The sequence below is a fragment of the Ambystoma mexicanum genome, chromosome 3p (assembly GCF_040938575.1).
Source record: "Ambystoma mexicanum isolate Mex_15411 chromosome 3p, UKY_AmexF1_1, whole genome shotgun sequence".
Lineage (NCBI taxonomy): Eukaryota > Metazoa > Chordata > Amphibia > Caudata > Ambystomatidae > Ambystoma > Ambystoma mexicanum.
Genome location: NC_090925.1, coordinates 1,220,949,584 through 1,220,975,664, shown reverse-complemented (window position 1 = coordinate 1,220,975,664; position 26,081 = coordinate 1,220,949,584). Strand labels below are relative to the sequence as shown.

Sequence of the window (26,081 nt, the reverse complement as noted above, 5' to 3'; positions counted from 1 at the left end):
TTTCGTAGCATGGAAGGTGAGAGAGGGACAGATTTTGCGTATATTGAAGAGGTGGTAGCGACAGGTGCGAGAAGTGAGAGAGATATGGTTGGAGAAAGAGAGAGAGGAGTCAAAGTGAATGCCTAAATAACGAGCATGGAGAGAGATAGGAAGATTAGAGGGAGGAAAGTGAATGAAAGGCGGAGGAGAGGGAGGGGGAAGAGAGTTGGAGGGGAAGAATACGACTTCAGTCTTGTCAGTGTTAAGGGAGAGAAAGCGGGAAGACATCCAGTTCTTTATGGCAGTAAGGCAGGAAGATAGTTTTAGGTGACGGTCAGATGAGAGAGAGGAGAAAGAAAGGAAGAGTTAAGTGTCGTCAGCATAGAAGTGATGGGAGATGCCAAACGAGGGGATAACAGGGGTTAGGAGTGAGGTGCAGAGAGAGAAGAGGAAGGGTCCAAGCACCGAACCCTCAGGTACACAGTATTCTAGAGGTAGGGTTGGAGAGGACCGGCCACCCCAGGAAACAGTAAAAGAGCAGGAAGAGAGGTAAGAGGATAACCAGTTGAGAACGGAGTCTTTGAACCCAAAGGAAGAAAGAGTGTGGAGAAGAAGGGGATGATCAACAGTGCTGAAGGCAGCGGAGAGGTCGAGGAGAATAAGGATAAAGGATTGCTTAGTGTGTCGAGCAGAGAGGAGGGAGTTAAGGATATAGGTGAGAGCTGTTTCAGGAGAGTGTTTAGGACGGAAGCCAGATTGGGAGGGTGTTAGGAGAGAGAGATTGGTGACAAAGGGTGAGAGCTGAGAGTAGGCGAGACGCTCAAGAAGCTTGGAGAGGAATGGAAGAAGAGAGATAGGTCGGAAGTTAGAAGTGAGAAGGGGATCAGCAGAAGGTTTCTTCAGAATAGGAATGATCGTGGCATGTTTGAAAGCAGAGGGAAAGGTTGCTGAGGAAAGACAGATGTTGAAGAAGGAGGTAAGGTAGGGGATAAGAAGAGGATAGATCTTAGGGATAAGAAGGGATGGGAGAGGGTCCGCTGGGGCGGACTTGGGGTGGGCTTTGGAGAGGAGGGTGGAGACTTCAGAAGGGGAGATAGGTGAGAAGTAGGACATGTAGGATGATGGAGAGGGGGGAGGAGTAGAGGGGAAATCCAAGGAGCAGTTGATATTTTGCCGAAGGGTAAGAATCTTGGAGGAGAAGAAGTTAGCAAAGTCAGAGGGAGAAAGTGTAGAAGTGGAGGAGGGATCAGGAGTGGGGGGGGAGAGGAGTCGAGAGAGAGTTTGGAAGATACGGCGAGGGTGGGAGGCTTGAGAGTGGAGAAGGTTAGAGTAGTAGGAGCGTTTAGCCGAGGCAAGACAAGAGTCGAAGAGAGCGTGGTAAGAGAAGTAGGAGGTTTGGTTGGAAAGCGAGGGAGTCTGGAGCCAGAGTCTCTCTAGACGTCGGAGAAGGCGCCGCATAGAGAGGCGCCCCTTCCTGAACAGCCGCCGGCAAGTCAGCGAAACCGGGCTGCCGTGAATGCACAAAGCACTACTGCCTCCAATGTCCTCGATCAGAGTCCTCCTCAAGCTCAAAGCACAGGCTTCACACTCTCCCGGATTGCCCTGGGCTCCTCTGCTCTCAACGGTTACATCACAAATGCATACTGTGCAACGTGCTGGATCATGCTGTGTGACCACGCCACCAAAGCATGATACCACCATTCCTTTCCCGCTCTTTGTAGAGGAAGGCTCCCTCTGCCGACAACCGGCCATTAGCCCTCAGGCACCACCATTGCTGCCTCCCGATGGTGTGTCACCCTCCATCACTTCCGGCAAAATCCATGCGACGGTGGCCCTGTCCGTTCCTTGCCTCCTGCTAGTTCCTGCACTTGCACCGCCTGCACCAGGACCACCTTGGTCCCCGTGGTTGCATCTTGCACCTTCCTGCTGACACAAGAAACTTGCGCTGCCCAGCCAACAAGCTTCCAGGGACTTTCCTGCTGTCCCAACACCTCCCTCTGCCAGCTCCTGTTGGCACAGTACCTGCGCCGCCCGCCCCACAGATCCACCAGGAACGGCTTGCCTGGTCCTCAGCCCACCGTCAGCTCCTGCTGACCCCTGCCAGCAATGTGTGGCCCAACAGCACCTTCAGGACCTCGCCACCTGGTCCTGGGCCCGCTTGGCACCACCCTATGCACGTGGATGTCAGTCCTCGAGGGCAGTGTCTGTCCACTGCAGCCCCCTTGAAGCAGCTCTGACCATACCTCTTGCCGCTATTAAGATCACCTCATTGCCAGTGAACAGATTTGGGGTTCTTCCTGCCACATACTACGCCACAGACATCAGGTAAGTTGGTGATTTGATGTATTCCAAACCAGTTAGCAAGGTATAAGGACGCAGACACTGGCACGTCCTGCCCAGCCAGCTTCTAGATCTAACTGCCACTTATGAACCCACAGACACAGTCACCCACCAACACTCCAAGTGACATCACGACATTCCGCACCTAGCACCAAGAAAGTATTAGGGGGACAGGGCCATATGAAAAGAACCAGAGCTGTATTTTGATGCTGCCCTGCCTAAACAAAAGCATAAAATCAGTGCCTACAAATCTGTCTTGGTTTTTACGTTACATTCTGGGACTTGTAGTGCTTCATGTCTCATTGTAGCAGGAAGCAAGTACAGACGCGGGAATGGATGGGTTACCCACACCTGATCTGGGGTACCTTGAGAGCTCTGCACATCCCATTCACAAATGATTGCTGTTAGTATAAAATGGATACAAGTTGTATCTAAACAAATATGGTGTATATTCACTTTGGCTTCAGAGAAAAGACTTCCTTTATTCACGTGTCATCAAGGCCTCATCACGGTCTGGCTGGATTTTCTGGGAGCAATAATAGCAGCTGTAATTACCACCGTCGCCAGAAGTATTTTCAAAGAATCCACCCAATTACAGAAATATCAATGATCCGGTGGTAACGGTTATGGTATTTCTAAAATACCACTAGTGGTATTCTTGAGATATCACTTGCTGCAATTTTATTTCCTTAATTTTCAGTGTCTTTTTAGCAATTGTGGTATTGAATAGTGTATAGCAGTGGTTCACACCACTACAGTACATGTTTTAATGCACAAAATGGGCCTTTCTGTCCCTTTCATGGATACCATGTGAAAGGTGAGAGAATGTGCATCAAAGTTGCACACTTTCTCAAATGCTTCCAATGTTGTCAAGACAATTATATTGGAGGGAAGCACACGCACTTTCCTTCTGTGCACCAAGACAACTTTGAAACAGTTTGTGACATTCTACAGTGCTAGGATAACTTGTGGGTGTAGCTGCAGCATAATAAAAGTGTTACAGTGGCAATCATGAAGTATACTTTGGGGGCCAGCATCATGAAAGTGATTTACAGTGGCAATGCTGTCCTAGAGTGAGGGCGCAATATAATGAAAGTGTTTTACATTGATAAATCTGGCATATATTGCAGGTGCAGGAATCATGGAATGCTCCTATGTACTGTAGGGCACCTGGCATCTATTGGAATTTGTTCTTGTGTTATCCTAGTTAACATGTGTTAATTGTATGGCTTTATTTTGTAAATTTCCTCAAAAACGGTGCTGTAAAATCCATAATTCTGATTAATTATATTAAAAAGTGTCTCAAGGGGATTCCTTATACGATCCCTCTGTTTATTAGGCATCCCTAGCTTCGCTTGGGCCCTTACACTAATTCAGCCCCTCCACTGAAAATGTTGACCAGCCCCTACTGGCCTGACCTTGTATCATTTAGGATGCTAGATCACAAGGAGTAGCCCCCGAGCCCCTGTCAGCTGTGTACATCCTAGCACGGGCCTGCGGGTAGGATTGGCAGCCAGAGCACACCCATCACTTTCCTCAGGCCAGGCTGCTGCTGAGAGACCTCGCTGCATCCTGTCACTTGCCAGGTGCACATGGCACGCCAGGCTGCTGCTGTGAGACCTCTCCGCATCCTGTCACTTGCCAGGTGCACATGGGACGCCAGGCTGCTGCTGAGAGACCTCCCCGCATCCTGTCACTTGCCAGCTGCACATGGCACGCCAGGCTGCTGCTGAGAGACCTCCCTGCATCCTGTCACTTAGCAGGTGTACATGGGACGCCAGGCTGCTGCTGAGAGACCTCGCTGCATCCTGTCACTTGCCAGGTGCACATGGCACGCCAGGCTGCTGCTGTGAGACCTCTCCGCATCCTGTCACTTGCCAGGTGCACATGGGACGCCAGGCTGCTGCTGAGAGACCTCCCCGCATCATGTCACTTGCCAGCTGCACATGGCACGCCAGGCTGCTGCTGAGAGACCTCCCTGCATCCTGTCACTTAGCAGGTGTACATGGGACGCCAGGCTGCTGCTGAGAGACCTCCGCGCATCCTGTCACTTGCCAGGTGCACATGGGACGCCAGGCTGCTGCTGTGAGACCTCCCTGCATCCTGTCACTTGCCAGGTGCACATGGGATGCCAGGCTGCTGCTGAGCGACCTCTCCGCATCCTGTCACTTGCCAGGTGTACATGGGACGCCAGGCTGCTGCTGAGAGACCTCCGCGCATCCTGTCACTTGCCAGGTGCACATGGGACGCCAGGCTGCTGCTGAGAGACCTCTCCGCATCCTGTCACTTGCCAGGTGTACATGGGACGCCAGGCTGCTGCTGAGAGACCTCCGCGCATCCTGTCACTTGCCAGGTGCACATGGGACGCCAGGCTGCTGCTGTGAGACCTCCCTGCATCCTGTCACTTGCCAGGTGCACATGGACCGTCACTCGTGCATCCTCACGAGCTGCGTCATGCATCCTCACACTTCCTGGCTGGCATGGTAGACAGTGAGGTCACGTGACACAGCCTTGCTGTGGACGTCACACCGCTGTTCTGACGCTCAGTCACTTATCCATCCTCACGCTCATTTACGCATCCCTAAGTGCTTTTCTTCATCTGTATAACCTCAGACTATCGCATGCCCCTAACTGTTCTTTCATTCAGACACCTTCAATAAAGTACATTCATCCCTCCATCACAACACTACGCCCATGTATCATTTTTTCTGAATCATTAATTTACACATCTTATTTCTTAGCTACGGAAGATGGGGAAAAATTGGATATGTTGAATGAAATTATTATTAATTTGGATATATCGTGATTTAATGGATTATTGTGCAAATTGTTTTTTTAATATGTGATAACTGTTATGTTTCTTTTTCTTTTGATGTTCTTTTTTTAAGTGCTTAAAGTTTTTATATGGAACTAAATGCACAATAAACATTTTTTTTAAAAAATACATTTACACATCCTCCCTCGATCTCATTCCATCACAAATCCTCACACATGAATGTATTTACCTATCTCCGCTGCACCCCTCTCCACTGGAAGTCTGCTCCTCCCTCAGCACCCGCCCCCCACCACTAAGAGTGTCTGTATGCGTGCAATCAGAGCTGTGTGAGCTATACAACAGTCGAAACTGCTGGCCTTGTGAATGCTTCTGTGCGCTTTCCTTCACTGGAAGGCACTTTAGAGTTGCTAACACGCCGTGTATCTTTTTTTGCCATCAGCTAAATGAACAACCCTTGAACTGGTCCCGGCTGACTCGGGAGGAGTGTGCAGGCCTTGGCGGTGTGCTGGCGGGGAACAGCTGCGACTATGTCCCGGATGTCACCTTCATGTGCTTCATCCTGTTCTTCGGCACCTTTGCCTGCTCCACCATTTTCAAAAACTTCAAAACGTGCAGATACTTCCCAACCGGCGTGAGTCCTTTATTTCTCCTCTTACGTTTGTTTACGGCGATGTGATGATAGAAGGCATTCTCTGTTATGTTGCTTTATTTACGAGGGGACTGTTATCATATGGGATTGTTCTCAATTCGGATTTCCGCTTGGTCTTGCCCCAGGTCTGTGCAGGGTTCCCAGCAGAATTAGCAGCCATGTTTCTCGCATATAAGATGCTGTGGCTGGGCACAGTGGACTAATGCATCCACTACAGGGACGTGTTTGACCTCATGGACACAGGTTCGAATCTAGGCAGATCCACTCAGCACTTCATCCTTCCACGGTCCATAAAATGAGTACCATTAAGTTGGGTAACAATAAGCATCTGTTATCTGACAATAGCACCAAGATGCCCCTATGGGGGTGAACGTGCGCTCTACAAATACACCTGTTATGTTATACATAGTGAACAGTTTGCCTGGGTGCTGACCCGCCTGCAAGTATGGTGTGTGCCTGAGCGCCATAAGACCACTGTGGTGAAGCGTGTTGGATAACTAAGGCCTCATTACGACCCAGGCGGATTTCGCGGTGCTAAATGCACCGCGAAGCATGGCGGAAAGCCGCCGATAGCGCCATGGGGGTTGGCGGATTTACCGCCCCATTCCGACCTCGGCGGAGCGGTAAATCCCCAATCCCCATTCTGCCCTTCCCCATTCCCATTTTTGCCCCATAGGGTATAATGGGAGTGGGGAAGGAGTTAATTACGCCACCGTAAAATACGGTGGCGTAATTAACAACGAGGTCCCGTAGCGCCATGGTTTTCTCCGGCTGGTAAAACCAGGCGGAGAAAACCTCCATGGCGCTACGGGAACTCGTAGTATGGCGGAGAGGTACGCCATGCACTACGCTGGCGTAATACCCTCTCCGCCAGGGTCCTAATGAGGCCCAATGTGTGCATGTGATGAGCATATATCTCCGAGCAGCGTATCTCATTTAAATGTCAACTTCTACCATTTCAAAGCACAGACTAAAAACAGCAATTTTAGTAAAAGTACACATTTTGCAAATGTACAGCCCAGAGTCAATGAAAAGCACATTCTTCTCTCAGAAAAAGAGCATTGCTTATTTTTCGGCCGAGGCTGGAATTGGATGAGGGTTTTGGCATGACTGGGGACACAAGTTATCCGATTCAAGTTCCCTGTGAACCCCTTCCAGCACAGGGTTCCTCAGAATAAGATTAGGGCAGTACTATGTAAACCACATGCGCGCCTGTGCAAAAAGGGCTCAAACCTCACACTAGTACTCTCCTTCAGATGGACACATCTCAAGGTCTCTTCCTGCAGCTCCCTAGAAGCTCACTGGTCCTTCCGGTCCACACTCATCAACACTTCAGGTGCTGCCCTGTGCATTTCCTTTCCTCCCACTCACTTCCTCGCTGCCCCCTCTATGCCGGAACTGCGCACCCAGAGGCTGCTATATAAGACCACACTGACTGCAGTGCATTGTGATCTCTATCGCACGTCCACAACTGTTAACTGTTGTGCATCCAACTGCACTTGTATTGTTTGCAACGTGCTGCGCGACATCCATTCGTGCATAGTGCTTATGGAAAAGTATACCAAGCAGAAGAGCAAGAAGCAAGCGCAAAGAGAAATTATGCCCACGCCTACACTTCCCCTCCCCACCCCATTCACACATATGCTCAGTGATTAGAATGAGAGTTGCCAGCTGAGTCTAAGAAGCTCCACTCTCAGCTTTCACATTCATGAGCTTTGTACATGCAAGGCATGGTCGAGTAATGATGTATGACACATACAAAGCATTCATGTCTGGAGTCTTCGAAGCAATGATATATGGGGCCTGCAAAGAACCATTCTTGACAAAAGCAATGCTCTGATCTGGTTTAAATCCTTCTTCTCGGATCACTCCTATTCCACTAGGCCAGACCATGTCTCCTCTTCCAGCTTCTGCCCCACTTGTGTGGATCTTCAAGGCTTCTCCCTTCTTCCCCTCCTCTTTAACGTTTGCATCATATATCTTGCCCACCTGATCATACGTGTCAACCTGTGCTTTCACCCCTAAGCAGAAAACACCCACATTTTCTTTCAAGTGGATGAAGATGCTGTCTGGTGCAATCAAGTCTCTGAATGCCTCAATGTCATCAACTCCTGGGAGAAAGGCAATGGGCTCTGCCTCAATGGCACAGCATTGAAATCCTGGTCTTCTCCAAATCATTGTCCGCCCTTGTCCATGCCCTTGGAAAAACAGCCTGGATGCACCTTCGCAGCCTTCTTGCACTGCTCGGAAACACAGAGTCAATTACTCCCTTTCTGCCCCTTTCTCCAAAATCTCCTCTTCTGCCAGCTACAAACTGAAAGCCAGTAGCACAATCTCACCCCTACTCTCCCACACCCAAAGGATCTCAATTGCCTTAACTACCGAGTGTCAGGTCAGGATTACAGCAATGCCCTGTTTGCCAGGCTTCCTGCCTCAACCCTAGCAACTCAAAATAGGGTTCACATCCCCCAAGCTCCGATGGTCTTTTCACTTCATGTCTACCAAAGAGCGATCTCAGTTCAATTTCATGTGCCCTGTCCACCAAACACTCGACAAAACCCAGCACTTATGGACTTTGCAACAGGCTCCTCGCAACCTCCAATCTTTGACACTAAACTTGGCCTTGCCCCAGACCGGTTCCACATCCTAACTCGCAGGTAGAGCCCCATGAGAACTGCTTTTTTCCTCTTGGGAAACATCTACCTGGCAACCTCCGCCCCATTACCAAACTCCTGAAAAACCATCTTTTCTTCAGTGCCTACTCACTGTCTCTCTACCCCCTCTTCAGCTCTTGCCAAGCGCCCCGAAGCTGCATCTGCATAGCGCTATACTAAATAAATAAATAAAGGCATTTCAGTGAGATGGTTCTGAGTTAATGTCTTCATGCTGAGGCTTGTTTACTCTGTAAAGAAGGTACCCTCATGACACTGATTTATAATAGGCATGTAACATGTTTAGAAATAGCCCTGGCATGTGGGGGACAGTCATATGTATACAACTGCAAAGAATGTTTTATATCTGATGTTATGCACTGATTTTTTAATTCAATATCGTAAGGGATGGAACCCCCTGTGCATCATTATGGTCCTTTTTTTTTTAGAAAAATCTCACTTACATACTAACGCTGCCTGTTGTGTTAATGCTAAATATATGTATTGTACATAATGTCTGTAAAAGTCAGCAACCACACGTGTAAGTCTATGGTATGCACATTCGCATGTGATATAGGATAGTATAGAGTACACAACAGTTGATTTGGGCGTTGTTTATTTTACAACAACAACATTGGTGTCTAGTCAGACCATCCATGCGACAAGGGAGCAGTGCTCTTTGTTGTGGTTCTTGATTAAGCTATTGCACGTGTCACTATTATTTAAGCCAATCAAATGCAATATGCTCACCTCGGTGCATTCAGAAGATGTATTCCAAGGGCTGGCCTTTGGCATACTACTTATCGTGAGGACAACCGAACTACCAATCCCAGAAGGCAAACAGCTGCTGGCTGAAAAGCCCAAACTCCCTTAAGTTCGGCGAGTGTGCAGCTTCGAACATCAATTTGTTTATTTTCATCTTGGTGCCCCCAGTCCCGTTAGCGCTCTGTGGGATCTCCCTCCCTGAGAACCTCTTCCCCTTCCGTGTTTCCTCCCCCTCCCGCCTCCTAGACCTGCCCACTGCCCCTGATTGGACTGTCTGTCGGTCATTAGTTACCCTCCCAGGGCAGCCCTCTGCCCGGCAGCCCCTGCGGCTAAGGGCACAAGGCAAAGGGTGGCTCTTATAGAGGCAGCTCCACATCGTGTCTGCAGGTGTCAACAGGGGAAGCCAGTGGCCATCCATCAACCAGCAATGACTAGGACCAGTACAGTAGGCGTGTCTTGGGTGGGGAGTAGAGCAATCACTCTACCCCGGAAACCTAGCCGCTTAGCAAACCTATCCAAAACACTGTGATTATTTTTCACTGCCTCCCTCTCCCCCAAACTGTCAAATCTAGCTGTGTTTGGGATTGAACCCAATTGTTCAACTGTGTCTCAAATCTAGGTGTGTGTAGTACTGCACTCAATTGTTCTGGTAGCCGTAGGCCTCTCTCCTACTATACAGGATGCTCAAATCTAGCTGTATTTTGTACTATGGTCAATTGTCCTGTTGCGGCGTGGCCCTCTCTCCCACTGTGCAGGACTCTCAAACCTAGCAGTTTTTTAGGATTTTATTGAACTATTAATTTGTCTCTCAAATCAAGCTGTCTTTATTACTGTGCTCGATTGCTCAGTTGAATCTCAACTGTAGCCGTATTTAGTATTTTACCCAATTGTTCTGTTAGGCGTAGGCTTCTATCCCACTCAACTAGGCGTATGCCTCTCTCCCACTATACAGGACTATCAAATCTAGCTGTGTTTTAGGATTGTGCTGAATTATTCAATTATTTCTCAAATCCAGCTGTGTTCCGTATTGTACTCAATTGTTCTGTTGGGCTTGGGCCTCTCTCCCACTGTGCAGGACTCTAAAATCAAGCTGCATCTGAGATTGTGCTCAGATGTTATGCTGGGCGTAGGTCTCACTTTCACTGTGCGGGACTCTCATATCTAGTTATGCTTTTGGATTGTACTCGATTGTTCAATTGAGTCTCAACTGTAGCTGTGTTTGGCATTGCACCCAAATTGTTCTGTTGGGTATAGGCCTCTATCCCACTCAATTGTTCTTTTGGGCGTGGGCCTCTCTCCCACTATACAGAACTCTCAAGTCTAGCTGTGCTTAGTCTTGCACTCAACTCATTGAGCTCAACTTGATTCACAACCAGAAGGGTCCACACTATGATAGTGCAGCAACTGCGGGCCCATACCAGACAAGATGATGAACCTCTAGTAACCAACAACCCAACTATTAACCTAACAGACCGATTAAATGAAGAAGAAGCCATCGCTGATCTTCAACCAATCTTCATCATTGGAGAAGCACGACGATTGAACAGCCATGCTAACAACCTAGTGGACCGCTTAAATGAAGAAGCAGACGTCGCTGTTCTTCATCCAATCAACATCAATACAGATCACCAAGACTGAACAATTACAAACCAAAACAAGGAACAACCAATAAACAAAACCACACCAAGAAAATCCACTGTAATTCAATAAACGCAAGGTCAGTGTCCAAACACTCAACTGAAATATACAACCTCCTATCTGACGGAGGTATTGACATCCTATTTGTAACTGAAACATGGCTAGATGACAACTACAAGATCACCCTCAACAACTGCCTGCCTGGAAACTACAAATGCATCCAAGCAAACAGGAAAACTAAAATAGGCGGGGGACTAGCAATCATCCACGAGGAACACCTGGGTATCAAACTGGAAGATCCATTAAACATCGATAAATGTGAATCCTAATACTGCACATATCAGTAACCCCCAAAACAAACCTGAAATTCATACTGATATACAGACCACCAACCTACGATGCAACCTTCGTAGACACCTTCGCGGAAGCAATCACCATGGTAGCCATCAAGCACAATCATCTGATCATCCTCTGAGATTTCAACATTTGGTTCGATGAAGAAATCTCAACCACACAAAAATCTCTAACCGTCCAACTAGCAGCAATGAATCTACAGCAACTAGTCAAAGGAGCAACACACTCGGCAGGACATACACTTGATGCGATCTTCCCCAATAAAGAAGTCATTACCACGGCACCCCCAATTCAAATACTCTGCAGCGACCACGTAATCATTCCATTCATAATCACAATGGACGCCCCAATAAACAAGCAACAAGACAAACCACTGATCACCATGAAAAGAAACTGGAGAACCATAAAAAATTCCAACCTAATTGAACTCCTGGAACTCAGCAAACCACAAGCAACAATTATGGAAGAAGCTGACCTGGACAAAAAATTAACCTTACTCCACACCTGGATCGTAACAACCCTAGACGATATTGCCAAAGAAAAACCTGTTACTCCCTCATATAAAAGAACAATGTTAATGTTAAAGGATATTTGTACCGTGCACTATCACCACCGGAGTGGTCCCCTGGCGCTCTGGCGCCTCTGAAAAAAGGGAAGGGGGGTGAGTTAGTGGGAATAAGCTGGAAAAGTGCAAGAGAGCAGTGATGTGCTGTTGGCAGCCCCAGCACGGTGGGTCAGTTGGCGGGGCTTGGGCCGTTTTATGGTCAGTAGTCGTCATGTGCTGTTGTGCAAGTCTATGTGTGGTTTGTTTTGTTGTTGTAGTGTAGTGAAGTTTGTGCGGATTGTTGTGTTTTAGACTTGTGGTTGTGTTTGGTTAGAGTTTGAGAGGTGTACGCAGAGGGGTGAAATTGTTAGTGGATTGGTTCATTGGCATTGCTGTCGTTACAACTATGTCTAGGTGTGATGCCTGCTATCATTCACTATTTAATGTGAGTGTGACATCTGCTAATCCTCAATATCCCATGTAGCTGCGAGGCAGGCTAGTGATCACTATTACATCTTAGTGTGGCACTTGTTAACATTCACAGTTTCATTTAGGCGTGGCGCATGCTAACATTCACAATTTCTATCTAGATGCAACTCAGTCTAAAGTTAAGAATTCCATCTAAGTGTGATACATGCTAGCATTCATAATACTATCTAGATGCGAAGTAGGCTAAAGTTAGGAATTCCATCTAAGTGTGGCACATGCTAGCATTCACATTTCTATCTAGATGCGACGCAGGCTAGATTTAAGAATTCCATCTAAGTGTGGCACATGCTAACATTCACATTTCTATCTAGATGCGACGCAGGCTAAAGTTAAGAATTCCATGTAAGTGTGGCACATGGTAATATTCACATTTCTATCTAGATGTGATGCAGGCTAAAGATAAGAATTCCATCTAAGTGTGGCACATGCTAACATTTACGATCCCATCTCGGTGCAACGCAGGATAAAGTTAAGGATTCCATCTAAGCTTGGCACATGCTAACATTGTTACACCTGTCTAAATGTGAGGCTGGCTAATCTTCACCGTTCTCTCTAGGTGTGGCACTAGTTAACATTGGCAAGTATGTTAGTATGTTATGCAAGACAACATTTACAGTCTAGCCATGAATAGATTTAGGTTGGTGGTCATAGTTCTCCCTAAGTGTGCATGGTGTAAGTCTATGTCAGTTTACATTATGGAAAGGTAAGGTAGAGTGGCGGGGGCTTTCTGGAGTAGAGTAATTACTCTACACCCCACCCATGCCACACTTACAGTTTTGTTGGTGTCTGTTCACTGCTGGCTTCATTGGCTTCCCCTACGGACACCTGCAGGCACTTTCTGGATCTGCCTGTGTTGGAGCCACCCTTTGCCTTGGGGCCCTTAGCCACAGGGGCTGCTGGGCAGAGGGCTGCCCTGAGTGGGCCAATTATGGCCAGGTGAGTAAGCCAATCAGCGGGTGGGGCGGGATGGGAGGCGGGAGCGCTGACCAGCAAGGGGAGCCAGGGAGATCCACACAGCATGCGGGGCCTGGGGGCACTTAATTCAACAAATATTGGGAAAAATGGGGTCATGTGGGGCCTGGGGGCACTTGGTTCTATAAATATTGGGCAAAATTGGGTCGCAGGGGGACGCAGGGCCTGGGGGCACGTAGTTCTACAAATTTGGGCAAAGAAAGGGTCGCGGGGCACAACTCCTCACCTGCTTCAGCGATGTAAAGGGAAGCAGGTGGGGACGAGCGGATCATTGGACTTGATGCGCCGGGAAGTACAGCCAATCCGAAGGTGGGGGCGGGGTGGGATGGGAGGCAGTAAGCGCTGACCAGGAAGGGGAGCCAGGGAGATGCACACAGCACACAGTGCCTAAGGCACTTAATTCAACAAATATTGGGCAAAATAGATTCATGGGGGACGCAGGCCTGGGCACTTAGTTCTACAAATATTGGGCAAAATGGGGCTGCAGAGCCTGGGGGAACTTCGTTTTTCACATTTGGGCAAAGAAAGCGGTCATGGGGGCACAACTCCACTCACCTGCTTCATCGATGTAAAGGGAAGCAGTTGGGGACGAGCGGGTGATTGGACTTGATGCGCCGGGAAGCACAGCCAATCAGAGGGTGGGGGCAGGATGGGAGGTGGCAGCGGTAACCAGGAAGGGGAGCCGCAGAGATGCACACAGCATGCAGGGCCTGGGGGCACTTAATTCAACAAATATTGGGCAAAATGGGGTTGCAGGGGACGCAGGTCTTGGGGGCACTTAGTTCTACAAAGATTGGGCAAAATGGGGTTGCGGCGGGACGCAGGGCCTGGGGCACTTAGTTTTTCAAATTTGGGCAAAGAAAGGGGTTGCAGGGGCACAACTCCACTCACCTGCTTCAGCGATGTAAAGGGAAGCAGGTGGGGACAAGCGGGTCATTGGACTTGATGCACCGGGAAGCACAGCCAGTCAGAGGGTGGGGGCGGGACGAGAGGTTGGAGCGCTGACCAGGAAGGGGAGCCGGGGAGATGCACACAGCACACAGGGCCTGGGGGCACTTAGTTCAACAAAGATTGGGCAAAATGGGAATGCGGGGGATGTGGGTTCTGGGGGCACTTAGTTCTACAAATATTGGGAAAAATGAGGTCACAGGGGGACGTGGGGCCTGAGGGCACTTAGTTCTACAAATTTGGCCAAAGAAAGGGGTCGCAGGGGCACAACTCCACTCACCTGCTTCAGCGATGTAAAGAGAAGCAGGTGGGGACGAGCGGGTCATTGGCTTGATGCGCTGGGAAGCACAGCCAGTCAGAGGGTGGGGGCGGGATGGAAGGTGGGAGCGCTGACCAAGAATGGCAGCCGAGGATATGCACACAGCACGCGGGGCCTGGGGCACTTAATTAAAAAAAAATTAGGCAAAATGGGGTCGCGGGGGGACGCAGGGCCACTCAGTCCTACAAAGATTGAGCAAAATGGGGTTGCAGGAGGACGTGGGCCTAAGGCACTTAGTTCTACAAATATTGGGCAAAATAGGGTCACAGGGACGTGGGCCCTGGGGGAACTTAGTTCTACAAATTTGGGCAAAGAAAGGGATTCTGGGGGCACAACTTCACTCATGTGCTTCAGCGAAATGGCAAAATGATTCACCCCACTACTCACCGCCATGAAAAGGAAAAACCGAAAACTAGAATTAGAATGGAAGATCAACAACAACAAATAAACTGAAATTTCTGCAACAGATCCGCTCATACTAAAAGGAAATACAGAAAATGAAGAGGAAACACTACGATAACCGAATCTTCAAAGCACCTAACACCCAAAAATTACTCTTCAAAATCATAAATGAAATAAAAAACCCACCGGGATGCACCAATTCGCCAATTCCATCAATGAAACTATGCAATTACCTAGGAGACCACTTCAAAAACAAAATCATTACCATCCAACAAACCATATAAAGAAGATCACGCAGTCACACTACAGACCCCACCTATCCTCACGAGGAACATCCGAACAAACTACGAAGCTTCCCCGAAATATCAGTGGACACTTTCATCAAAGTGGTAAATCAAAGCAACAAATCAGGCTCTCCCGAAGACCCCTCTCCCCCAGACATATACAAATCAATTCTCAAACAAGGAACTCCAATGGAATACCATAGGAATCTCCTCAACCTTTCGATCTCAACAGGTAAAGTACCACACCCCTTCAAATCAGCGTACATCAGGTCGCTACTAAAAGATACAGCAGAAAAGGTAGAGGACCTATCCAACTACAGACACATCTCCAGCATCCCTTACATAGCCAAACTGCTAGAAATGTACACATACAAAACAACCCAAGAATTCATAGAAGAGCACAGCCTACTAGAATAGGCACAAGTCGGCTTCAGACCAATGAGAGGCACGGAATCAGATGTCCTCTCAATATGGGACAACCTAAAAGCAAACGCAGACTCAGACAACAGTACTGCCCTGAGACTTCTAGACCTATCCGCAGCATTTGGCACAGTCAACCACGACATCCTCATAAGGAGATTAGAAGGAATGGGAATAACAGACACTGCCCTACTATGGATCAAATCCGTCCTAACAAACAGAATGGAAAGCATATGGATGAAACCTTTCAAGTCCAACCCAAGAGACTCCACATGCAGAGTACCACAAGGATAATCTTTCTCCCTGGTTTTATTCAACATCTACCTATCTCTATTAATCAAAATCATCAAAAGACACAGCCTCAGCTGCTACAACTACGCCGTTGACACACAAATAATCTTCAAAATATAAGACACCCAAGAAGAAAACGCAACACTAGGGAACTGCCTTTGCGATGTATACAATTAGATGAACTCGAACTACCTTAAAATTAACAGAGGCAACACAGAGATAATGATCGTCACAAAATATGGAGGAGACAACAACTACATCCCTTGGCCAAGAGAACTTGGTACGACCCCAGTGCCATCGTCGATTGTAAAAAAACTGGGGGTCTTGATGGACAACAATCTCACTATAGATCCACAAGTAAACGCTCTACTCAAGAAATGCTTCTTTCTCCTGTGAACTGCAAAAAGGATCCTACCATTCCTGTCGTTCGCCAACAAAGCACTTACCATCATCGCTCTTGTGATGTCCAGAGTTATGCCAATAGCCTATACCTGGGTATGCCTGAACGACTTCTTAAAAAACTACAACGCATACAAAATGCGGCAGCCAGACTCCTTCTCAAACTACCCCAAAGAGAACACATCACCCCCGCACTAAAAACACTACATTGGCTACCAATAAAACAACTAATAAAATTCAAATCAATGTGCATCACGCACATTACACAACCATGGCGCATAATTCCTGAGAGACAAATGACGCCTACATCAGCCAACAAAAATCTTCAGATCAAGCAACAACATTCGCCTGGAACCGAAACCCTACAACAGAAGAAAACACTGAGGATCCTCTTTCTCTCAACAGGCACCGAAAACTTGGAATGACTTACCAAAGGATATACGGAACACAATAAACCACCTACTATGCAGGAAACTGCTCAGATCCTGGTTCTTCACTGTGTAACTATAAAACCACCCTGAAGATCACACACACTGCTAAAACAATGATGAATGAAGATACCAATCCCGGTTCCCAACCAGCAATCGAATACAAACAAAATCTAAGGAACGCACTCCACGACATACCATACGGCATTATGAGAGATACCCACAAGGGGAGGACACTGAAGACTGAATACATAATAGACAGACCAAGACAGAAGCACTTAGACGACTCATTCATTGCATCCTGGACCGTACCACACCTGACATTCCAGCAGACCAATTCACATAGATAGTAGGGAAAAGGGGCCATCAAACCCCTGCTCTGACACCGAAGGAGGAGAATAGCCACACCAATCATTTATACTTAGTTCATTAGATTACAACAGGGAGTGTGCTGTGCTAAAACCCCCAATAGTCAGACGGTCAAGAAAGGATAGTAGCAACTAATCCCACTGTTAGTAATATAATTTAAACCAAACAAGATGTGCCACAACCAGGATTCTCTCCCCACTAACCCCACCTTCAAATCTCTGCATACCTAAATCACCCGAAAATACAAACATCCTACTCTCGCCCAGCAAACCGCACGCACTTCACCACACTGCATCAGCAACAAACTAACAACACATAAACAGAACCAACTGCACACATGGTCTCGGCCCGGTCCAATACTTACACCAAAGCACAGCGCACGGTGTATACCGAGCTGAAGTCGCCAACAGCACACTACCTCTCTCACTCTCCCACTCCATCTACTCCTGACTAACCCAACCCCGCCCCTTCTTGTTTACAGATCCGCCAGAGTGCCTGGGGACCAGCTCCGTTGGTGACAGTGCGCGAAATAAATACCTTTAATATTTAACATTTAGCTTGCCATGTATATCCTCTACAAAATCATGTGCTTTGATAAAATAAATGTAACTACATTTTTAGAACTCTTTAAAATCAGAAAATGGAGAACAGTGTGCATGCCACAGAAAAAGACTGCAGATAATTTTGGGAAATGAGCCTAAAGGCATGGCAACAGCAACTAGAAGAATACTATATGAGTGCAATCTTATATCCCTTGAAAGGTGAGTGGGTGTGTCACTTGTGTCAAAGAGACAGATCAGGTTACTAGGGTACACACACAAAGTAGTATTTTATAATGCACAAGGAAAAACGTGTTCGCTGTATCAAAAACCAGAAAGAACAGAACACGCTCATGGAAGCAGTCCCAGTACTGAATTCATAGCAAATATGGTTGGGCAAGTGGCCTGGAGACATGTGTTCAAATATGCGGTGTTGATGTACACGCTGAGCGGGGCTGTACCAGGACAGTGGCCAGCATTCATGTGTTCTGTCCATGTAGTAAGGACGTTCATTGGATTAAATCCTGGGTACCAATTCTTTTGCACTCGAATTACTTATTGTACAACACTTTACACTTATATTTAATTATTGCATTTATTACAAGTTACTATATGGTCTGACTGAAAGTAGTACATATTCTAGACACCGCCATACACCAACAGTCAAGATTTGAACGGGCCTATATACACCCGTATGCAAATCCTGTCTCTTACCCCACCTTAGTCCCCAATGCTCCCCTGCTCTTATGCTTGCATCCTGAAGCAATATCTTAGCAAGTTGTGCATTACAGATCACAAACATCTAAGTGAAAGCTGTGTCTTTCTGGAAAAGTTTAGGTTATTGCTAGAAGATTTGAAGGGCTCCAATGATGAATGCGCATTTCAAGTGAGTCAGGATTCCAGGGGTGGGCGGGGAAGAGCGCGGGTGACGAGGCAATCTACTCAGCTCTGCAAGCAGTAAGCCTAGCATGTACATATAAAGAAAAGCCTGAGGTCATTACAGTAGCAATACGGTTCACCTGCAGACAGAAAGAGATGCAGCTCCACAATGTTTATAGCTAGCAATGTTCATAGTGAGCAATGGTCATAGTGAGCAATGTTCATAGCAAGCAATGTTCATAGTGAGCATTGTTCATAAGGAGCAATGTTCATAGCCAGCAATGGACATAGCAAGCAATGTTCATAGCCAGCAATGTTCATAGCTAACAATGTTCAGACTTACAGAATAGGGAGCCGTAGTGTGATTAATGGCATGCTTGTGAAAATGCCTCTTACTACACAACTATAAGAAAATGGCCTTCTCTAAAATGAACCCGAGCAGCCACTGCCCAACAAATAGCCCATGATTCTGCCTACAGGCTTCTCTTCACAGCAATCATCACACACCACCATTGGCCTAAGGCAGTGGTATTCAAACTGTGGGTCGCGACCCCCTAGGGGTCCGCGGGTGCATCCCAGTGGGGCCCTGAGAGCTCAGCATGAAAAAAAAAGATTTTTTTTTTTTTTTTTAGATTGGAAGAAATGGGCAGGGGTGGCCCACATGGGCGGGCTGAAGCATGAAACTGTCTCAGGCAACAATGAAAAAGTGGCCCACAGTTGTAAATGGATATTCATTCCTTTAGTCACAGACTGGGCCTCATTACTACTATGGCGGACCAGTAACAACGGTGCTGGTAAGCTACCGGCACCGTTGCTACCGTTCCGCCATAGTAAGAGTTGTGCTCGTGGGTGCTTGACAGCCCCCGCCAGGTCTGACCTCAGCTCGTCGGATGCACCAGCACCGTTATTAACGGTGCCGGTGCATCCGAGCTCCCCCTTCCCATTTGAGCCATATGGGGCTCAAATGGGAATGGGGATCTACCGGCACCTTCGAAAGGGCAATTATCATGTCCGCCTAACTCGGCATGACCTAGTAATTGCCAATTCGCGGGTGCCAGACCCGGATGCAACTCCAGTGGCAGCCGTGCCGGTTTTACCGGCACAGCTACCGCCAGAGTAGTTATGAAGCCCACTGTTTCAATAGTACCCAAAGGGGTGCTTTGTGTTAAAATGTAAGTAAATTGTGATATATTCAGCAACAATGGTCAACATTACTAACTGCATAGTGGCCCCTCACCCATTATGGAGGAGCTAAGGAGCCAGCCCAGTGAAACAGTGAGCACTCCCTCAGCTGCTTTATCCAGCTAATGGAGTGCTCCTGGGCTGGCTGAACTGTCAAAGGGAAACACTGTTTCCCTTTGACAGTTCAGTTTAGTTCCCCAGCCGCACATGCTCACTGAGCCATGCAAGTGCTGGGGCGTTTTGCTTCGCCAGCATTGCATAGCTCATTGGAAATGCTGGCTGGGGCACTGCATGTCTGTATGTCCGAGGGGGAGCTCCTGCGCCTCCTCGCACATACGGACAGAGCAGCTGGAGCAGCACCCACACACAGGCCAATGCAGAAGGTACGTTTATGTTCATTGTTTTTATTTAAACATGTGTATGGATGCGTTATGAGTGAGTGTATGGTGATGGATGCTCATGTGAATGATAGAGTGATTGCTGTATGAATGTGCAGCGCCTTGCATATACACATAATCATGTTCATTGTGTTAGGACCAGTGGGGCCCAGGGGACAGGGATGGTATCTTTTTACCGGACATCTATCATTCAAAACCCTCTGCCTTGTCCACAAGGCTTTCTGGGGCCTCGGTCCAAAATACCTTCAGCTATTCCTCCGCAAATACCTCCCCTCTCGAGCTCTTCACTCCTCTACCTCCAACTCCCTCAGGGTCAGTCGTTTATCAAAGAAACGAGCTGGGGGTAGATCTCCGTCTTTGGCTGGGGCCTCCCTCTGGAACAGCGCCCTGCCACTCTAAAACTTGAGGAGAACCATCTTTCTTCCTGCACTTATCAGACCTACCCTGTCTGCTGCCTTAAACGTAGCACTTGCAAATTGCTGGCTGCACTACCACTGTTTGTTGCCTTTATTATTTATTTATTGTTATTTATCTGTTTCTCCTCTGCTTCGCACTTTCCACTTCTCCCCCCTTCCATGCACTTTTCCCCTCACACTTGCGCGTTCTCAATGTCACTGGGCCTAGTAAGATCGCTGTTTTATTCTCCTCTGTTCCCCTCCCTTGCCTTGTCACGCTCTGAAACACTTGTGTACGAGCGCGATAGAAATAAAATATCAATGCCTGCCCCCTGGACTCCCAGCATCAATTGCAAACTGTTTGGCTATTTACCCATTTTTTGTTAAAAGTATGCTCTACAATGCAACATTTTAACCTATTATTTAAAAAAAAATTCACAGGGGGAAACCCCCCCGAACCTCCCCTTAATGCCCCTCCGCTTAAAAAAGATTCACCAGCCGCCACTGGCCCTCAGACTGTGTTGGGAACGGGATGGGGGAACCGAGGGACTATGGTGGGAGCACAATGGGCGGGAACCATGGGATAGTGATGGGAGCAGAGTGGGGAGAGCCCTGGGTGTGTGATGGGGTGGGGAGAGACCAGCGACTGGGTAGGAGTGGGATGAGGGAGCCCAGCGACTTTGATGGGAGCAGGTGACGGCGCGCAATATATACTGTCCATTTGGCATTTCTGGGGGGTCCCGACCTGCCCAAATTTTGCTCAGGGGGGCCCTGGCCAAAAAAGTTTGAAGACCACTGGCCTAAGGTGAGGTAAAGGGTGCTTGCGAGGGCTCCATCACTCCTTCAGGCAGTAAACACAGGCTGTATCTTTGTAAACACGTCCCACGTGCTCCAGTGGCAGCACTCCACATGCTGCATCGCCCTGCGAGTCCCTGCATCCTGCTCACGGCCTGCATTTCCTGTGTGGTGCACTCTTTCTCGCTCATTGCTTCCACAGGGGATCTCTGTATGTTTATGGCTCCAGCTTCCTGAAAGCAAACAGGGGTTTTAAGGGCTCCTTCAGAATGTACTTTGACTTCTATGTCCAGTCTCCATTGTTGACCTGAGACGCAAGAACCGGCATTGGTGGTGTGCGATCGCTCTTCAGGTGACCGTAAGCATAGCTCTCAACTCACCCGCTTTTGGCGGGTGTCACCCGCCAAAGCATCTACACACCCGCCCACCCGCCAGCTCATCTGTTTCACCCGCCTTGGCAAAGGTGGGAGCTACGATTCATATTTTTGCCGGGACCCGATTTCGAGATCCCGAAATCGGGTCCCGGCGCGACTCTTCCTGTGCGAATGGAGGCGTGAAAAGCAAGTGTCATGCTTTTCACGCCCCCATTTCCTCCCCCTTCCCCTCCCTGGCGCTCTCCTCCAATGAGAGGATTGTGCCTGGGAGCATTCCTCCCCACCCCCCTCCCGTAAAAGGTCAGCGACATAGAAGTAGGACTGCCGTTTCATGTTTTTACGGCAGTCCTACTTTTATGTTTATGGCCATTCTGGGTTTTCACCCGCCTTGGTATCAAAAAAGGTTGAGAGGTATGCCGTAAGATAACTTTTGATTGTTGCTCCAACACAGCACTTGACTGTAATGTTCTCTTGACTGTCGATCTCTATCTTCCCATAATGAAGGCCCATGAAACAAACCAACATTGCACTATGCAGGCTTCTCACTGCAGGGCTCTCCGCGCAACTCTGCGTGCGCTCCAGAACCGGGCGTATTTATGCTCTCTGATTTGATTCCCCTTCCCTGCAATAACCCGATTACCAGCATGATATATGCAACTCAGGGAGTCTTGAGCTGATGCCTTTCACAGATGCAATACCTTTCCATAAAAGAATCCGCGTTTCTTTTTGGTAAGTGACGCAGATACCAGATCTTGTATTGTTTCCGTTTCCGCCCGCTCCAGCATATCTTCCGTAGCCACTCTAGCCATCTTATTTCTTTAACCCAGGAGCCTTGCTCTGGAAACAAGTTTCTACGTTTGTGTTTGGATTCTCTTCCTTTACAAACTATGACAAACGTAAAATATAGAGTAATCCACACAATCAATTAAGGAAGGTACACGCCTCTCAAAATGGTTTGAAAACGTTCGACACCAAGACTGATTACTTTTCCAGCTATTTTACTAAAGAAACTCCCCCATCCCCTCAGAAGGTGCAAAGAATGTAGTTTGTTCAATTTCATTTTCAAATCGGTTTCACTCACAGTAAGAGCTGTCGGAATGCTCGTATGAAAAGTGGAGAGAGGTTCCCTGCAAATGACCTTAAATCACCTCACAGAAGTGGTACCCTGAGTTTTGGAGTCTCTAGTAGATGAAAATCAATGCATTTATTTTCGCACTCCCCAACTGCCGAGTAAGGAAGACAGACTCAGTGTGACGAATCAACTAGAAACAAGTGAAATCAGAGAGTCAGTGGTGGCTGCTGAATGTTCTAACTAGAGGGGCGCAAATGATTACCCCGAATGTGTGGGAGCGACTGAGCATAGTGAGTGTGGTGGGCTTGCCCGTGCCTCAGGCCGCCCCATTTTGGCATACACGCATACACACAATCACTGAGCCGACTGCGCGTAGGTCTATGCTCTCCAAGGTCCCGGCGGCAACTGCCGCACGGACCGTCTTTATTACAACCACACATGCGCGGGCCACAACGAGGCTGGCGCATGCGCGTCAACAACTCAAGACGTCACATTCCTCCTTTTCTTTAAACAGAACAACAACTTACAACATCACTAAAACACGACAACCTTAACTGGGCCCAACGGGGCCGCTGACCTGACTGCGGCGTTGGCTCAGTCTCCTGAGTCCTGGACGTAGTCCTTGAGACGAACCAGCAGTCTGCGACCTTGTCGCATGGGATATCGGCTGCTGCTCCTGGGGGTCGGCAGCGGGATGTCCATTGGTGGCCTTATGTCCTCTGGTGGATCTACCCCCAGGCCGTCTACCACCGTCTCGGGCGGGGACGCCCCTTCCTGCGTTTCCTCATGATGACGAACGTCCACCTTCTTGAAGAAGGACCGGTTGCGGGTGACGGTCCCTTTTTCATTCGCTGCGGTGACCATGGTTCCCTTGACGTGAGTGACAGTCCATGGTTGGGGCTCATAGGGGAGTGACAGCTTCCCTTCTGGTCGACGATTCCGCACGAGCACCGCGTCGCCCACGGCAACCTCATTTTCTTGCAGACCTCTCCTCACGCTCTCTTTCTCGTTGCGTGCCTCTGTCTCGTCTCGGACTCTGTCGTTGTCGATGACCCCTGGCTCGCGGCCCTTAATTTCCGGGAGAAGGCCTCTCGGGCAGCGTCCAAACAGAGCCTCTGCCGGAGCAACTCCGGTCAACTGATGGGGTGTGGTACGATATTCCCAAAGAAATTCAACCAGTTTCTTTTTCAGGTCACTCCCTTCATGGGCCGATATTCTGAACACCTTGTTCAGGGTCCTCATGAGTCTTTCGGCTTCTCCATTAGCCCTGGGCCATAGCGGCGAGACCTTGCGGTGCAAACTGGTCCCCCGTGAACGGGCGGGCCATTGTCCGAGCATAGGATCTCCGGGAAACCATGGGTGGCAAACATCCGGTCCAGGGCCGTGATGGTGTGTTCGCTTGCTGTTGATTCTACGACTTCCACCTCGGGATACCTTGACCATTGGTCAACCACCACCAGAAAGTACATGCCCCTCCCGGTCGATCCAAAATCAGCATGGACGGTGCCCCACGGGCTCTCACTTCTTTCCATGGAACTGATGGGTGGTGCTTTCTCAATGGGACTTGTTGCTTGGCACGGCAGGCACCTCCTCACATGTAGTTCCACTAGGCTTTCCAGGTCCGGGAACCACACTTTGGGTCTTAGCCGCGCCTTGGTTTTCGCGACCCCTTGGTGCCCCATGTGCACCAGCTCCAGAACTCGAGCCCTCAGCGACTGCGGAACGACAATCTGCCGAACCCACAGCAACAGTTCATTGTCTGATATCGAGAGTTCATCCCTCACCCTCCAAAGCGCCTGGAGGTCCCGCCTGGCCCTGACGTCCCGCCTGTTGTTATTCTGTAGTACCTCCTTCCAATCGCCACTTCTTATCGCGGTCTGTACGATTTGGAACACCTCATCGAGTGATGATTCTTCCGCCACAACTTCTCTGGACAGAGCCATCGGCATAGCGCATTCCACAATGTTATGGACAAACACCTGGCACTCAAACAGCTCCTGAGAACCCTGCGCTCTCTCATAGTTTGGGTGGCGAGACAGGTAATCTGCCGGATTGTTCGTCCCCGGCCTGTACACAATCTTGACCCCGTACTTGATGAGTGCCAACATCCAGCGCTCGATCTGCGGAGGAGGCTTTGAAGATGCACCCGCTAGAATGGGCAGAAGCGGTTTGTGGTCCGTCACAACTGTCACGGGTTTCCCTAGTATGTACAGACGAAAATGCCGGCAGCCCTATAGGATGGCCAACGCCTCCCTCTCAATCTGCGAATAGCGCCTCTCGGTGTCCGTGAGGGCCTTGCTCGCATATGCGATGGGCTGCATATCACCTCTGGTGTCTGACTGCATGGGAACAGCCCCTAGTCCCACGGGGTTGACGTCAACGACGATCTCGGACTCGGCGGTGGGATCAAAATATGCCATTGTGTCTCGATCTGAGAGAGCACGCTTGATCTCCATGAAGGCATCCTGTTCTCTCTTCTCCCACATCCATGTGGCGTAATTTTTTGTCAATGCTCGGAGAGGTTAGGATAGGGACGCCAGACCTTTGATAAAACGCCCACAGTAATTAACCATCGCCAAGAAGCTCTGCACCTCTGTGGGGGATTGGGGCGCCGCAGCCTCACGGATGTCCTTGACTTTTTCGGGGTCTGGCGAGACACCATTGGCATGGAAAATGAATCCAAAGAATCCAATACGATCCTTAAAAAATGTGCATTTCCCCTTATGTAGAGTGAGGCCCAGATCTCTCAGCCTCTGCATCGTTAATTCCAGTCTCTTCACATGCTCGGTCTGAGATTCGGCAAAAACCAAAATGTCATCACTCATATTGAGTACTCCTTTGAGGCCGGCCAACGCTCCCCTGATTGCATTTTGAAAGACCTCCGCCGCGGACGAAATGCCAAAACTCAAGTGTTTAAATTGGTAGAGGTCTTCATGGGTAGTAAAAGTCGTAATGTATCTTGAGTCTGGGTGGAGCTCTAGCTGGTGATACCCCGACCTCAGATCCAATTTCGAGAACACCCTTGCCCCTTGCAGCTCTCCCACGATGTCATCCAACATGGGTGTAATGTGCCTCTCCCGTTTGATGGCGGCATTCGGGAGACGCATGTCCACGCAGATGAGGACGGCCCCAGGCTGTTTGGGCTTGGGCGCCACTAAATAGGCGATACCCAGGGCGTTGGCCCCTCAACCCTTTCAATGATGTCCATTTCCACAAGCAATTGCAGTTCCTTCTCGACCTGCGCTCTAAGATGGAACGGAATTTGTCGATGCTTTAGGGCGGTGGGCCGAATAGTGTCGTCGATGTGCAATCGCACTGGGGGAGCCTTCAATTTGCCCACCCCTTGAAAGATACTGGAGAACCTGTCTAGGAGCCGGTCTGTGTCCACCTAATATACTTCGAGGGCAAAATGCACAAGGTCCAGCGCCTC

The 26,081-nt window shown here is 48.7% G+C and overlaps 1 protein-coding gene and 1 long non-coding RNA gene across 8 annotated transcripts in view; one reads left to right on the top strand and one right to left on the bottom strand.

Annotated features, from left to right (window-relative positions):
* SLC4A9 (solute carrier family 4 member 9) overlaps nt 1–26,081 on the top strand; it is a 1,170,242-nt gene that overhangs the window by 982,418 nt on the left and 161,743 nt on the right. For all 5 annotated transcript variants that reach the window (XM_069652671.1, XM_069652669.1, XM_069652668.1 and 2 more), the window contains one exon: nt 5,535–5,726. In XM_069652671.1, the coding sequence (XP_069508772.1) occupies nt 5,535–5,726 (192 nt within the window). The remainder of the gene's footprint in view (nt 1–5,534; nt 5,727–26,081) is intronic.
* The window catches only part of LOC138581378 (uncharacterized), a 229,543-nt gene that overhangs the window by 104,139 nt on the left and 99,323 nt on the right, over nt 1–26,081 (bottom strand). The gene's annotated exons all lie outside the window — the stretch shown is intronic.